At 41.8% G+C, this 14,940-nt stretch overlaps 1 protein-coding gene across 13 annotated transcripts in view; it reads left to right on the top strand.

Moving 5' to 3' along the window:
- Window positions 1-14,940, top strand: part of ATP6V0A1 (ATPase H+ transporting V0 subunit a1) — a 74,591-nt gene that overhangs the window by 27,797 nt on the left and 31,854 nt on the right. For 5 of the 13 annotated variants that reach the window (XM_043503405.1, XM_038385205.2, XM_038385204.2 and 2 more), the window contains exons 2-9: window positions 366-526; window positions 849-927; window positions 1,312-1,409; window positions 2,895-3,023; window positions 9,731-9,813; window positions 10,787-10,913; window positions 12,777-12,859; window positions 13,648-13,741. In XM_043503405.1, coding sequence (XP_043359340.1) covers window positions 410-526; window positions 849-927; window positions 1,312-1,409; window positions 2,895-3,023; window positions 9,731-9,813; window positions 10,787-10,913; window positions 12,777-12,859; window positions 13,648-13,741 — 810 coding nt within the window. In that variant the 5' untranslated portion in view covers window positions 366-409. Of the gene's footprint in view, window positions 1-365; window positions 527-848; window positions 928-1,311; window positions 1,410-2,894; window positions 3,024-9,709; window positions 9,814-10,786; window positions 10,914-12,776; window positions 12,860-13,647; window positions 13,742-14,940 lie in introns of all 13 variants that reach the window. The other 8 variants (XM_038385196.1, XM_038385199.1, XM_043503406.1 and 5 more) reach the window with 2 other exon arrangements.

Here is a 14,940-nt window from a genome sequence, read left to right on the forward strand (position 1 = left end):
TTTGCAGACCATGTGATGTGGCAGGGTTCCCCTCCCTTGTACCACGGGGTCAATGAGTAAGATCTATCATGATTCACCAAGGTGTTTCCTTAGAAAGTTATGAAATAGTCTTTCATCAGAAGGTGCTGAAGAACTACTTGACCTCTCAAACATCTTATGAAAGGATCATCACTTCCTATTGTATTATTTTTAAGTCAAAATATTTGCATGCAGTGTGTAGGATTATTCCATGGGACTGTGTTTTATACTTTTTCTCCTCTGACTATAGGAGGCAAATTGTCCTTTCACAAATGTGCCTGTACAGGGGAGAATGCGGGATTCAGGCTCTGCTGTATGTTCTCAGGCCTCTAACCTTTTTATTTTAGGGTTAAAATTCCACTCCTAGTTTGACCGACACTTGCCTTTCATCATGGGGGAGCTTTTCCGAAGTGAGGAGATGACCCTGGCCCAGCTTTTCCTCCAGTCGGAAGCTGCATACTGTTGTGTCAGCGAGTTAGGAGAGCTTGGGAAGGTTCAGTTTCGTGATGTAAGTGGCTGCTTTCTGGTGTCAGTAAAATGCATCAGATCATTAAGATCCTGGCTGCTGTTTATATGGTCAAGTGTCATAATTAACCTTTGCTATCTCAGTGTCCACTTGTGCCACAGGCACATATATTCCAGCTAGTTGTTACTTATCAGTAAGGAGGGTCATGCTGCACAACAATCATATCTGCTATATGCTTTCCTTGCATCATTCTTTAAAAACAAACCACTACTTACCAAAAAACCCACCCACAACCCTGATAAACTAGTCATTATGATCCTTCACATTTAAACATTCCTAAGGAAATGTGTGTTTCTGTTTGCAGTTGAACCCTGATGTGAATGTGTTCCAGCGTAAATTTGTTAACGAGGTCAGGAGATGTGAGGAGATGGACCGGAAACTCAGTATGTCCTTGCTTTACTTTGATGCATGCCTCTAATTCTATACTAGCTTTAAGGGAAGAAAGCAGCCTAAACTTTTGAAATAATGTGCCATAGCTAAGTGTTGTGTTAGTGGTAAGGTAACATTTGTTTCCCAGTAGGCTAGGCTGCTTTTGGAAAGATTTGTTTCATGTGAAGAAGAGAACTTGTGGATCTTTTAAAGCAGCCACATGAGCTGTATTCTGATGGAGTTCTGCTACAGATAGGATGGATGGTTGTGGGGGCGGGATACGCAGCTGCCGGTCAGGTGAGGTGATGGGGAATGTGAAGGTGCAGAGAGACTGATGCTGCAGTTTCTTGCTTTTGTTTCTCAGTGATTCTTACCCGTGAAACGTTTTCTGTCTTTAGGGTTTGTTGAGAAGGAGATTAAAAAAGCGAACATCCCAATCCTGGACACCGGTGAGAACCCAGAGGTGCCTTTCCCACGTGACATGATCGATTTAGAGGTAATAGTGTTTCATTAAGGCTGAACTAGTATCTGAGTCTAGATAGCCGAAGTTGTGCTAATTAGTCTCAATAATTGAGTTCTTTGGAATTAAGTAGTGTCACGAAGTCCCTGGGCGATGCTCTGGAACTACTCCCTACGAAGCCAGTCAGGACTCTGGGGAAGTCTCCTTTCTGTGAGCAGATTGTCTTCAGGACACACAGCTCACACAACTTCCACTTTCCTGGGTCTGACCTCGGAGCATTCAGCATCCTCTGCCCCTCCGTGCGCTTCCCACAGCGAGTCCGCCCAGGCGGGGTCCTGGGGAAGCCAGAGGGTTCTGCACCCCAACTTCGCAGTCAGACGTGACTCTCAGCCAGCCAATAAAACAGAAGATGACAGGAACATGGTCTAAACCAGAGGTTATAGGTGCAGAGAACAGGACCCCTCAGCTAGGTCCATTCTGGGGGCAGTGAGCCAGGCAACCCTGTCTGCACTTCACTCCATGTCCCCAGCCAGCCCCAAACTGAAACTCTCTCCTACCCCTCCTCCTGGCCTGGGAAAGGGACAAAGAGGAGGTCACCTGATTCCTTTGTTCTCCAACCCTTTAGCTCTCACCTTGCAGGGGGGAAGGGCCAGGCCATCAATGGCCAGGAAACAGGGTGTCGGCCATTCTCTGTGTCCAGACCCCTGCACACCTGGCCTCTAGGGCTCTGCAACGATCATACCCCCTTATCCCACCACTAGATATAAGAACTGCATAGGGGAAACTGAGGCACCCCCACACTATTCAGAGGAAACATTAAGAACAGTCCCGCTTCGTCACAAGTAGTAAGAATATACAGGGTCAGATCTTCAGCTGGTTTAACCAACAAAGCTCTATTGTCTTCAGGTTTCAGAGTAGCAGCCGTGTTAGTCTGTATTCGCAAAAAGAAAAGGAGTACTTGTGGCACCTTAGAGACTAACAAATTTATTAGAGCATAAGCTTTCGTGAGCTACAGCTCACTTCATCGGATGCATCCGATGAAGTGAGCTGTAGCTCACGAAAGCTTATGCTCTAATAAATTTGTTAGTCTCTAAGGTGCCACAAGTACTCCTTTTCTATTGTCTTCAGTGTAGCTGCACCGATTTACACCAGCTGAGGATCCAACCCATAAACCTTGTGGTGTTTGCATAGTTTGCTGTAACTTCAGTGTAGTATGTATAAGATGCAAATGAATACTTATTTTTAAAAATGAAGGACCAAATTTTGAGTTCATGTAAACTGGTACAACTCTAATTCTTAATCTTTATATAGAGTAGCATTATAATAATCTGATGCTAATGTTTTAAGATGCATTGTGAAGAAAACAGGATGCAGGCAGCATCTAGTAATTATGGGTAACTTGAATGCAGTTAGGAAAAGATCTTGCACAGCACACTTTGAACTGTGTGTTTTAATTAGAGTTAAATTGAATTTATTTTTAGGTTCGCTTTACATTTTTTTTCCTCTTCTTTTCTTCCCCAGGCAAACTTTGAGAAAATTGAAAATGAGCTTAAAGAGATCAACACAAACCAGGAAGCTCTGAAGAGAAATTTCCTAGAGCTGACAGAATTAAAATTTATACTGCGCAAAACTCAGCAGTTTTTTGATGAGGTCAGATTATCAGGGGGATTTAGCACTGAAACAGCTGGTGATTTATTGTCACAGATTGCCATTTTTATTCTCAAGAGTGTTGTCTTTCAGTTGCTATTTTGGATGATTCATTTCTATACTTTTTTTGGTTTAAGAAACTTTCTCAAATCATTTTCTGTTTTTCATGCAATGCGCACACAGCCAATCATGGTTTTACATTTTCTGGTTATTTATATTTACTGTGCGTGTTCCCAGTAAAAACATAGAATTAATTGTGTGGAGACAAGTTCTGAATAAATCATTATTTCCTGGCTTCTGAAAAACCTAAGCAGGTCAATAGATGACAGCATCACTGCAAGACTAAGGCTGTTTCCCCCTCCAATATGCATTTTTCTGCTTGGTGCAAGTATGTAAGTAAACCCCAGAAATTCCCTGTTATGAGGGATGAATATAAAACTTGGATTCTGTAGATTCTGTAGGCCTGATCCAAAATCCTTTGCTGTTAATAGCAAGACTCCTGTCAGATTTAGTGAGTTTTTGATCAAGCTCTAAAATGCTCACTGGCAAGTTCAGGAGCAGAACTACCATTTAGATACCTAACAGTTGGGCTTTTTGGTTAGTGTTCATTTTGACCAGTGCTTGACAGCAGCATTACAAGCATTTTCTCCAGAACAATGAAATGCTGCCCTGCTGTCACCTAAGGTTCAGCAGCAAAGCAAAACTGATAGAGCCCAGGTGATCTTTACAAAATGCCTTTCAGTTGTATTAAAATATATAGAAGCACCTTACAGTCTCTCTCTCTCTCTCAGGAGAGGAAACTGGCCATGTACCTTCTTAGACTGGGAGGGAAATATTTTTCATAGTATGTGTTGCATTCCATGCCAGCCCAGAGGTGGCTATGGAGTGCTGAAGCACTTTGTGCCTTGCTGATTGTAAAGGCATGAAGTGTATAGTCCTGCAGAGTTGGCTTCCTCAAAACTTTATTCTCCTCTGGCACAGGCATGGTTTTTATAGGAGCAAAAGAGATACCATTATGGGTTGTCCTGCCCAGGCTCTCACATGCATCATGACTGATAACATGGGTGCTACTGGCTGTGATCAGCCAATGGGCTGGGTACTGTATGATTATCTCCTCTTCAGGTGTTGAATGTCAGTTTGCAAGTTGCTGATTCCATTAGGTGAGTCTGTTTGGACAAACAGTGACAACATGATGATCTACTGCTTGACTGCAGTAAGTAACAAGGATTATTTTCTGCCTGTTCTAATTGAACATAGAAAAAAATAGAGCAAGTGCAATTAGTGTTGTATAAAATCATTACTAATGCACCTCTTTTCAGGGTACTTACACTTACAAAGTATATAGTAACTAACACCTAGCTAATGCTTTTCTTCAGGTACAGTATTAACATATTTCAATTTAATCCAATCAAAATCCATGTAATGTTGAAACAAAAACTGTGGGTCATTCTGCCCATTTAAAGGCATTTGTAACAAGTGTTCCCATGAGGCTCCCATTCTCAACCAGGCAAGATTAATATCAATATTTATCCCTCCTATCAATTGGAGTAGCAGACGTTACACAGCAGCATATGGATTATAGCAAAGCAATAACACGTTGAGATTTGTAATGCGGTCTCAGGATAAATACTCATTGAGTAACCTTCCACTGAATGTATTTACATTTAGAGCTAACTACTTCCATTTACAGTGTACGTAACTTGACGCCAAATGCACATTGACTAGGTCCAGTGGTTGATATCTGCCTCTGGGAAGACTTCTTGAGACTCTTAAGATTGTGCAGTCCAGCTATTATCACTAATCACTGTTTTATTTCTTCACTGAAAATACCATCTTTGCACAGTGCCTTCAACACTTGAAGACATTTTTCATCTGTAACTAAAAGTCTGTGTATTCTCAGTTATTCATAGTAATTAGTTACACAAGAAATGGCTCAATTGAAATGACTTTCTACTCAATCTTTACTGTTTTTCTAGAATGTGCAGTGGGAGAGGGAGAATGAATAGAATATTAGTCATAAAAGAACAAAATGACATGTCTCCAATGTAGCCATTTCTTGTCCATTACATAACACACACACACACACATATGTGTATATATATATATATATATATTGTTGATGATTATGATCCTTTTCTCAGTCTTCTTGTCTTTGCTTATGAAGAGCAGTATGAGCCGGAGAGATTTCTCTGAATCTTTTACCATAAGCATCCTAGAATATGAGCGCGTAAAGAAGACTGGAAAAGTAATGGTTAATGGCATGCAGTCCCCTATCTCCCTTTCCTCTAACTCCTCTCACAGTCTGCTTTCTTTAGTTTTTGTTGCATCTGTCATCCCCCTCTGGGCTCTGGATTAATAAATTAGATGGTGAATTGAATCCCTTTCATTTCTTGTGAAAATGAAGGTGAAGGGGCTTGAATTGTATGAGCTATTTACACCTGTCAAAAGCATTTGCATAGCAGAACTTTTGTTTCTTGATGTTTCTCATTCAAGATTTGGTTTTATCACTAATCAAGGGAAGGAAGATGGCTAAATCTCTAATTTCGGGCCTTGAAATTAAGGGACTCCTAATCTGTGTGACTGATGCTCCAGAATTGCTTTAAATGATTCTTTGATGTCATTCTCATAGTCGTATACATAGGAGGGTATAGGTTGGGTGTTTTTTATGCAGAATAAGATAAAATCCTCCTTAGCAGTTCTCAGAGTAGCAGCCGTGTTAGTCTGTAATCGCAAAAAGAAAAGGAGTACTTGTGGTACCTTAGAGACTAACAAATTTATTTGAGCATAAGCTTTCGTGAGCTACAGCTCACTTCATCGGAAGCATTACGATTCATGCATCCGATGAAGTGAGCTGTAGCTCACGAAAGCTTATGCTCAAATAAATTTGTTAGTCTCTAAGGTGCCACAAGTACTCCTTTTCTCTTAGCAGTTCTGATTCTCTGTGATACTCCATTGCAAGCTGCTGAAAATTATGAGCCGAAGGGACCTTATGGGATGGCCAGTCCTCTGTCTTCCTACATTGTGTCTGAACAGCTCTCACCTTCCCCAACAAACTTCCAGGAGTCTTGAATAGTCCTGCTACGGTTACATTTCATAGTAACATCTGTTGTAATAACCGACCCTGCCAGAAGATGGATTTGTTACCAAGATTAACAGAAGAGGGCAATTATCAAGTGATCCGTCCCCATCATCGTGTCCCAGCTTCTGGCAGTCAGAGGCTCAGGGACACCAAAGCATGGTGTTGCATCACCGACCACCCTAGCTAATAGAGCTGTTTCCACAGATGTGTTTAAGCAAGAAACTATCTTTCTGCCTTGACAAATACTCTGAAATATAAATTGTGTTGGCAAAAATGAGGCATGCCTCATCTAGGCTAACACATACCTTACAAAAATCTAGCAACAGTAAATATTGTCTTACAACAAATGCAATACAAGCCCCTTTGGTAGAATTGATCTTATTTTCCATGATTTTGTTAGATCTAGGAATTCTGCCATTTTAATTTTAAAAAGTAATTTAAAGTCTTTCAGTTTGGGGGGGGCGGTGTGTTGGTTTGGGGCCCTTGACTATTTTGGTTATTTTCCTCTATGAAACATTAAGGTTTCCATGCAGTTTACTTTTATTTGGATTAAATGCGTAAAATGATGGAATGGGTTGGCTTATAAGGGAAAATATTTCTTTATCACTCTTCAGAAGTACACTAATGGTTACCTTAATTTTGTTATTTATTTTTACTGTTTGTAAACTGTAGCTAAGTATTCATGAGCAGGCAGTTGAGCTGTATCCTGTGTGTGATACATCAGCCTGGCAAAATTCTCTCCCAGAACAAGTGGCCTTTTTTTGATTGGCAAGAAAAATATCTTTCTGGGGTTTTTCATTATGAGAATATATGGGCAGATGGATTTTGTGCCTTCACTGGTAAACTTGCATAACATTTTTACAAGGCTGTAGCGTACACACAATTTACATATTTAGGGCCAAATTCTGCCTTCATATCAGTGCAGGGAGCACCCATTGAAATCAGTGGGAAACCCTATGCACATCTCAGGGTAGCATTTGGTCCTTTTGGGCACAGGGGAGTTCCTTAGTTTCTCCATTTCATTTTATAAACTGCAGGGGTGGAAATTTTGGGACAGAGTTCCCAACAATGCATTGCGTTAATGCTCTGTGAGAGGATGTGGTATTAACATCCTTCCTAATTTGAATCACTAATATTTACAAGTTATGTTCCCAGGAATTTCAGCCTGCAAATTAATCACAATAAATAGAAAGTAATTTACAGTTTTCCATTTTAATATGAGAGAGAAGTAGGTGAGGTAATATCTTGTACTGGACCAACTTGTGGTGCTGCAAGGTACAAGTTTTCAAGCTACTCAGAGCACTTCAGGTCTCGGGAAAGAAGCCGAGTGCCTGAGCTAAATACAAGGCGGGACAAACAGAAGGGGTAAAGAATGTTGGAGGTGGTCACTTGAAATGGAGCGGACAGTTGGGCGGTAGATTGTTATGCATAAAGGGTTTGAAGTGAGCCATTAAGGGCAGTAGGAAGTGTGATGTATTTACAGATTGTTGTAATGAGCCATAGAACTATTGTCCCTGTTAAGTCCCTGGGTTTTTGATGTCTAGGAGACTTATGATTTTGAGTTCCCAGGCTTACCTTTGGAAGGTATTGTGGCAGGTTTCCTTGAGGAAAAGTATTGAAAGATCAGATATGGAGTGATCGCTTTGTGAAGAGTGTTCACCAACCAGTGATATGGTGGTGTTGTCTTCTATCATTGTTCTGTGGGAGTTAATTGGAGAGCGTAGCGATAGTCTGGTTTCACCCACATAGTTGTTGTTGGGGCATTAGATGCATTTGATGAGGTACACTGCATGTTGTGTCAGGCATGTCTAGGACCCATGAATCTTGAAAGGTGTGTTGTGGGGGTATTGATCATTGTAGCAGTGGAGCTACATCTGCAGGTTTTGTATCTGTTACTCTGATAGTGTCTGGTGCCGCTTTGAGTTGGTGTGTCTTGGTTTCTGGGGAGCTTTCTTCTGACGATGAGCATGGTGAAGTTGAGAGGTTATTCAAAGGCCAGAAGAAGGCATTCGGGAAAGAATTCTTTTAAATTCTTTAAAGAATTCTTTAAAATGTGGCCCCCTTCAGGTGCGGGTTGTAGTTTGATGATGCACTGCATGGGTTCCATTGTGGAATGGTAGGTGACAACTCGGGGTGTGCGGTCAATGAGTTTCTTTTTCCTGTGTTGAAGCAGGTTCTCCTGTATTTGGGTGGCCTTTTCCATGATGACCAGCAAGTCAAGTCATGTGCTTGTTTTGAATTGGTGGCACTGGCATAGTTGATAGTATTAGGTCTATGTACATCACTGCCATATATGTATTTATCTAGGTGCTGAATATCTTACAATGAAAAAAGGGTATTCACTCTCAAAAATGCATTCTTCAGGTCATAGACGTGCAATCATGGAAGGAGAGTCCGAGTCCTGGATAGACAGGACATCTAGCATGCAGGACTCTCCGGTTTTATTACTGGCTTTGCCACTGACTTAATGTATGAACTTAGCATTGAGAGGTGAAGGGACTAGGCTAAGGTCACCCAACTTTAGAATGAAATGACGCTATGTGCGCTCTTCAGTGGGATATTATGAGGTGTAAAGATCTGTAAAGCATCCAGTTCTTGGGTGCAGCAGAAGTGCAAACTTTCCTTATGTTTTAGTCAGCTGGACCTACTACAGAAATCTTGCCTGGGCAGCATTCTTATGAACCTGGCTTGAGTGGACTGAATTTGAGAGAGTGAAAGAATCCTGACTGCTGTTCCACTTAAAAAGGCAACTATGTTTGCAACGCCTGTGGCCACTGGTAAATATATAGAAAATGCACAGAAACGCAGCAGTCATATGGTACATAAATGAATATTTATCTGTACCTCTCTTCATCCATTTCCCCTAAGTTCAGAAATTAGTGATGGAAGCATGTTGGGTCACTCTACAGCAGGGATCGGCAACCTTTGGCACGTGGCCCGTCAGAGAAATCTGCTGGCAGGCCAGGAAGGTTTGTTTACCTGCAGCGTCCGTGGGTTTGGCCGATCACAGCTCCCTCTGGCTGTGGTTCGCTGTTCCAGGCCAATGGGGGCTGTGGGAAGCGGCGTCCAGCACATCCTTCGGCCCATGCCGCTTCCTGCAGCCCCCATGAGCCTGAAACAGTGAACCACAGCCAGTGGGAGCCACAGCCAGTGATCTGCCAAACCTGCAGACGCTGTAGGTAAACAAACCGTCCCGGCCTGCCTGCGGATTTTCCTGAATGGCCACGTGCCAAAGGTTGCCGATTCCCTGCTCTACACCATCTTCAAAAAGTTAAGAACATTCTTTGGGAACATAACTTTGGGTAAAATCTAACTTCCACCCATCTGCAGAATTATATATCCCACAAGCATCTTGTTTTTCTTTTGCAATCTCCAGACCCTTTTGTGTAGAAACTTTGCTGAGCCATTCTGCTTACCTCTTGTTTTTCTCCTCCCTTGTGTGACCCTTGGTCTCTGTTATTTCATCATCATCATTTTTTTTTTTTTTGTATCCTTTGGGGGTGTTTTTGTTTTTTGTTTTTTCCCCCTCCCTCTCCTGGAAACTGTCTCCTGGTTCCTCTTCCCTGCATGCCACTAACTAGTTTCATTAGATATTGATTTATGAATTCAGGCTGAATTGCATCATCAGCAGATGGCGGATCCAGACCTGCTGGAGGAATCCTCTTCGCTCCTGGAGCCGAGTGAGATCGGAAGAGGTGCCCCTCTACGACTTGGGTAACAGCAACTTTTATACTTTCTATTTTGTCTGCCTGAATTGTTCACTCGCATCTGGAATCCAGAAGGCTTCAAACACAGTCCTGAGGACCTCCACACTGGGACCTTAAGCCTATCAGTGTCAATCCACAATCCTCTAATAAGGGTCTCCATCCTTCCCTGCCCCCGCATCTGTTAACTTTCCAGCCCCTACTAGCCCAGGGAGAAAGTAGCTGAAGAAGGAAGTCATTCTCTGGTGTCTTGCATACCAGCACAGAAAGCTAGAGCTAGTCTATTCCTTAAGCATTTGAGGCCTGATTTTCAAACTTACAGAAAATTCATAGCTTCCATTAGTCAATAGGAGCATAGCATCTTTGACAATAAGGCCACTTATTTTTATCCCTTTTCATTAGTTGATTCCAGGTCACCTTTGAAACAGAAATGTAGAAGCCATAAGCACTTTTGTCATATCACTTTAACTGGACCTAGGAGTTTGCACCAGTGCTCTCCTCTAAAGTAAATGCCTATGGTCTTTGAAAGCCGTGTAGCCTCTTGCTGCCCTTCCTGCCTTGTACAGTTCTTGGCGTGGAAGTTACAGGAGCGGCATGAAACTGACAGCAACAGGCGTGGAAGTCATATGATTGAAGGGGAAACTACTGTTTGAAAGCATTAAAGTGCTTTTTACTTTTTAAGAACTTAATCTGCGGACAGTAAAGCTTGCTCTCAAAGGGGATGGAGGGCACAGCCTTTGACATGTTCCAGCTGTTTCCTCTGTGTGTGTGTGTGTGTGTGTGTGTGTGTGTGTGCGTGCGTGCGCGCGCGCCATTTTGATTACAGAACTAACCAAAAACAAGTCAGTTGGATTTTCTAGCTTAAAACCTTGATTTATTAGCTAGCCTCCAGTTAACCTTTTGCAGCTCCAGATTCTTTGTGCCTGTGCTGTACAAACACTAGAGGCAGCATCCTAATCCAGTTTTTTTTCTGCCTCATGCAGATTTGTGGCCGGTGTGATCAACCGAGAGCGAATCCCTACCTTTGAGCGCATGTTGTGGCGAGTGTGTCGAGGAAACGTATTCCTGCGTCAGGCTGAAATCGAAAACCCTCTGGAGGATCCTGTGACGGTAAAATGAATTGTTTTTCATGGAGGCAAAATACTAGGAGACCCCAAATGAGTAACAAACGTACAGTCAGACTCAGGCCATGATCCTGCAATGAGCTCTGTGAGCTCTTCACCTCATTTTACCTGCATGGAGTTCATTGCAGGATCAGGTCCTGAAATAACAAAGGCATTTGTTCCTGAGAAATGGTTTCTCCCTGATACAGCCTGAGTTCAGAGTTGTTTTTCACCTGCATTGCATGTTTGCTGACATTCCATGTTCTTGAAACCTGCATGACTGCACTGTCTTCACTATGGTCCTCCCTGCCCGCTCCCTGTGTTAGTCATCCCCTCTTGCCTTCGGGCTAGAGTTGTAGGATCAGGCCCTTCACTTGTAACCTCTTTAGGATAGGGACTCCTTCTTTTGTAAAGTGCCATGCCCATCTACGGTACTGTGTAAGTATTACTCCTATCTGCAGCCGAGGCTGAGCACCTCTTGCCTTGTTTGGGTGGTAGTGGTGACCAGTTTGGAAGTCTCTGTATAGAATCTGTTACTCATTTGGAGTCTTTTGCACTATTTTTTAAAAAAATCTTTCCTTTTAATCTTTTAAAGATGGTCACCAAATGTGAGCTTCAAGGCCTTTTATAGTAGCTCTTGTTTCCATTGGCCTTCCTTAGAATCTAAATGGTAAACCAGGGGAGGTAACCTATGGCACGCATGCCAAAGGCGGCACGCAAGCTGATTTTCAGTGGCACTCACACTGCCCGGGTCCTGGCCACTGGTCCGGAGGGCTTTGCATTTTAATTTTAAATGAAGCTTCTTAAACATTTTTAAAAACCTTATTTACTTTAATATATAACTAAACTATTGTTGTATGTAAAGACTTATAGAAAGAGACCTTCTAAAAATGTTCAAATGTATTACTAGCGCACAAACCCTTAAATTTAGAGTGAATCAATGAAGACTCAGCACACCGAAAGGTTGCCAACCCCTGTGGTAAACATTCTGACTAGGAGCGATGCTTATTTTATTTTGTTAATGGCATACACCGATGTATAGGACCCAAGCATTGGAAACTCTGCAACTCCATAGCTGCTTCAGTTAAGAATTAGCAAAAGGAGGACTGTGGGCTGCAGTGAAATAAAGATTTGAAACTTCATTCAGTTGTTACTTCCTATTTTCCCTATGAATTTGGTTGCTGTGTTGCTCTACTGATTGCTGGTAACTGAACTGAACACCAGCTGTCTGCCAGAGAGGGACTATATTCTTAATTTAAGGAAGTGTTGGACAATGAGGTTACACCTAGTGTAATTATTCTCAGAAACATTAAGCTAAATTTCCTATGCAAGGTAGAACAACATCTTATTAACAAATGCAGGAAAGGGGAGTTAGATATCTAAATCCAAACAGCTGCACAAAGAATGTGCTGTGGACCTCCCTGGAGAATTCCAGGTTTTTAGGCTCTGGGCATTCCTTTAATTAAATATACCACATGCATCACCTTTATTTCCATTCATTCTTTTACTTGCTGCTTTAAGACAGAGTGGGGCTGGCTGGAAGAGATAGTGATACACACCCAACTGCAGCCAAATGTTAAGCAATAAAAACTTCTAATTTCCCCATGATTTTTCAATTTATTCTTGTATGGGTTTTATAGATCTGATAATCAAATAGAGCATTTAGCTGCAGTACGAAGAGAGAGCTCCTTTCACCGTGAGTTTTTTGTGACAGTTATAGGGTATGTTCTTGACTCAATGTGCAGCTATAATTTCCTGTATATTCGTATATGCAAGAGGAAGAATAAGGAGCTGTGTTATAATGAGCTAGAATAGCTAGTTCCTGTATAGTACTTGGGTCTTACACTGCATCTGGTTTTGTCCGTTCTAGGGAGACTACGTGCACAAGTCGGTGTTTATTATTTTTTTCCAAGGTGATCAGCTAAAAAATAGAGTCAAGAAAATCTGTGAAGGGTAAGAAGAAATCAGACTTTAAAACACCTGTGGCTTGATTTTTCAGCCGTGCTTAGCACTTCTGAAAATCAGGTCGTTCATATAATATATTTGTAATGCAGCTTGAAATACAAATTGAGTGTCTTAATATGTACTTTAACAGTTCCTTGAGCCTGTATTAATCAGAAAATCTGTGATGATGCAAATAATAGCATAATAGAAATCCTTTGTTGACCTTGACATAGTAACCCTAATAAACATCACATGGTATGCGTTACTGAAGTTTGTTGGACAACCAAATTAGCCACTCCCAGTTTTTAATCCTTAAAGGGGATGAACTGCTTTTGCTGTTACAGATACTAAGGTCAGAAGGGACCATTATAGAAAAAATGTGAAAGCAACCAAGTTATTACATACTGAAATTAACTCATGCTTCTCATCAGAAACATGAAAGATTTCCTGCTGGTGGAGGCCAGTGCGTCTGAACAGCAGCTACGTTGGTGTAATAGTTGATTACTAGTTAAATATGCTATTGAGACTGGTTTTGTTGCCTAAGTTCTCAACATATTCTTTGTCAGTTTTGTTGTCTTTTCTCTTGCTCAGAATGAATTTTACACCTGCAAAATGTACTATGTTAATGTCAAGGGTTTGGATATGGAAGCCAGTGTGGTCAGATAATGATTTGGCCTTGAGCAAACTTGAGTTGTAGCCATCTGACTTGGTGAATGATGGCTAGACATTTTCACCGGCAAAGCACTCCTTTACTGAGCATTATGTATCAATTTGGCTTTTCACCTTAAACCATTCAGGTTCCGTGCCTCCCTCTACCCTTGCCCAGAGACACCTCAGGAGAGGAAGGAAATGGCTTCTGGAGTCAATACCAGGATTGATGATCTTCAAATGGTAATAATGCCGAACAAATGGGGTCAATGCTGCTTTAGCCTATGGAATGCTGGATGGCTTACATGAACTGAAGGGTGGATCCCATTTGTCTGAGACTAATTGGCTAGGCTAGATGTAGATATGGCTTGTGCTAACAGTTTCCAATTAAACGAGATAGAGAATCTGCTATGAGATTAAACAATTTCAAGATCAGAGAATAATTTTGTTTCTCTACTTGGTTCCGTTCAGCTGCCTACTTAGAGAGGTTTAATTTTTCCAGGAGGCTGAGTGAATAACCGTCTATGTGTAAATATTGGCATTGATATTGAAATTCACACTAGCAATCAAGGGAGTAAGAGAGGAGTGTTTTGTCTTCAAAGCTAGAAACCTGATGGTCTGAGGCTTTCTTCTTTAGGGTCTTTGTAGATGAAAATGGTCAAATCTGTGATCACAGATTAAAAGGCCAGTATTAGTTCATGCTGCCAGAGGTTTTCTGCCTGTCTGTGAACTTTCACAGCATGGTGCCCTGGAGGTCTGCTGTATTAAAAACTGATCTCTCTTGTGGTGCCGCTCTGGGTGTCGGTGAAAGCAATGAATAAACAAGTGGCTAGCAAAGAACTGAATCGGCAACCTGTGAAGCTGCCTAGTGCCAGCTCTGTCAATGCTAAATCCAGGGAAAGGGAAGCAAGATGCATTTCAGGAAGACTGAAATGGATTTAATGGAGAGAGAGATTTATGGAAATAAAATGTCAAGAGAGGAATCAGATGCAAAAGCTACAACGAAAGGCGTTGAATGCAGGGCACTGCTTTTACAGATGCCAACTCTATAGCATGAAGCTGCTGAGAACAGTTAATTAGCAATCAGAAAATGGTCAAGAATGCAGGAGCTCGTTCCAAGCTACACATGATCGCTTTGTCACGTACCGCCATTTCCACTTGAACTTGAGAGGCTTTACAGTCTCTGAAACTGTCTTGGCCGGATCTGGAGGCACATTCCAGTCAGACCCCGCCAAAGAACTCTCTCTCTTTTTCTCTCTGCTCAGCCAGTTCTGAGAGCCAAATGTGAATGAATTCTGACCCTTTAAACATAAGCTCCTTGTGTCCCCTACCACCAAAGTGGAGCTCTGGCACTGCACAATATGCAGTCATTTCTCTGCAATTGTCAGTTAAAGCTGGGTGGAGAGAAAAATCTCCACTTGGGCATCTGGACGATTCCCCGT

The sequence above is a fragment of the Dermochelys coriacea genome, chromosome 27 (genome assembly GCF_009764565.3).
Source record: "Dermochelys coriacea isolate rDerCor1 chromosome 27, rDerCor1.pri.v4, whole genome shotgun sequence".
Taxonomy (NCBI): domain Eukaryota; kingdom Metazoa; phylum Chordata; order Testudines; family Dermochelyidae; genus Dermochelys; species Dermochelys coriacea.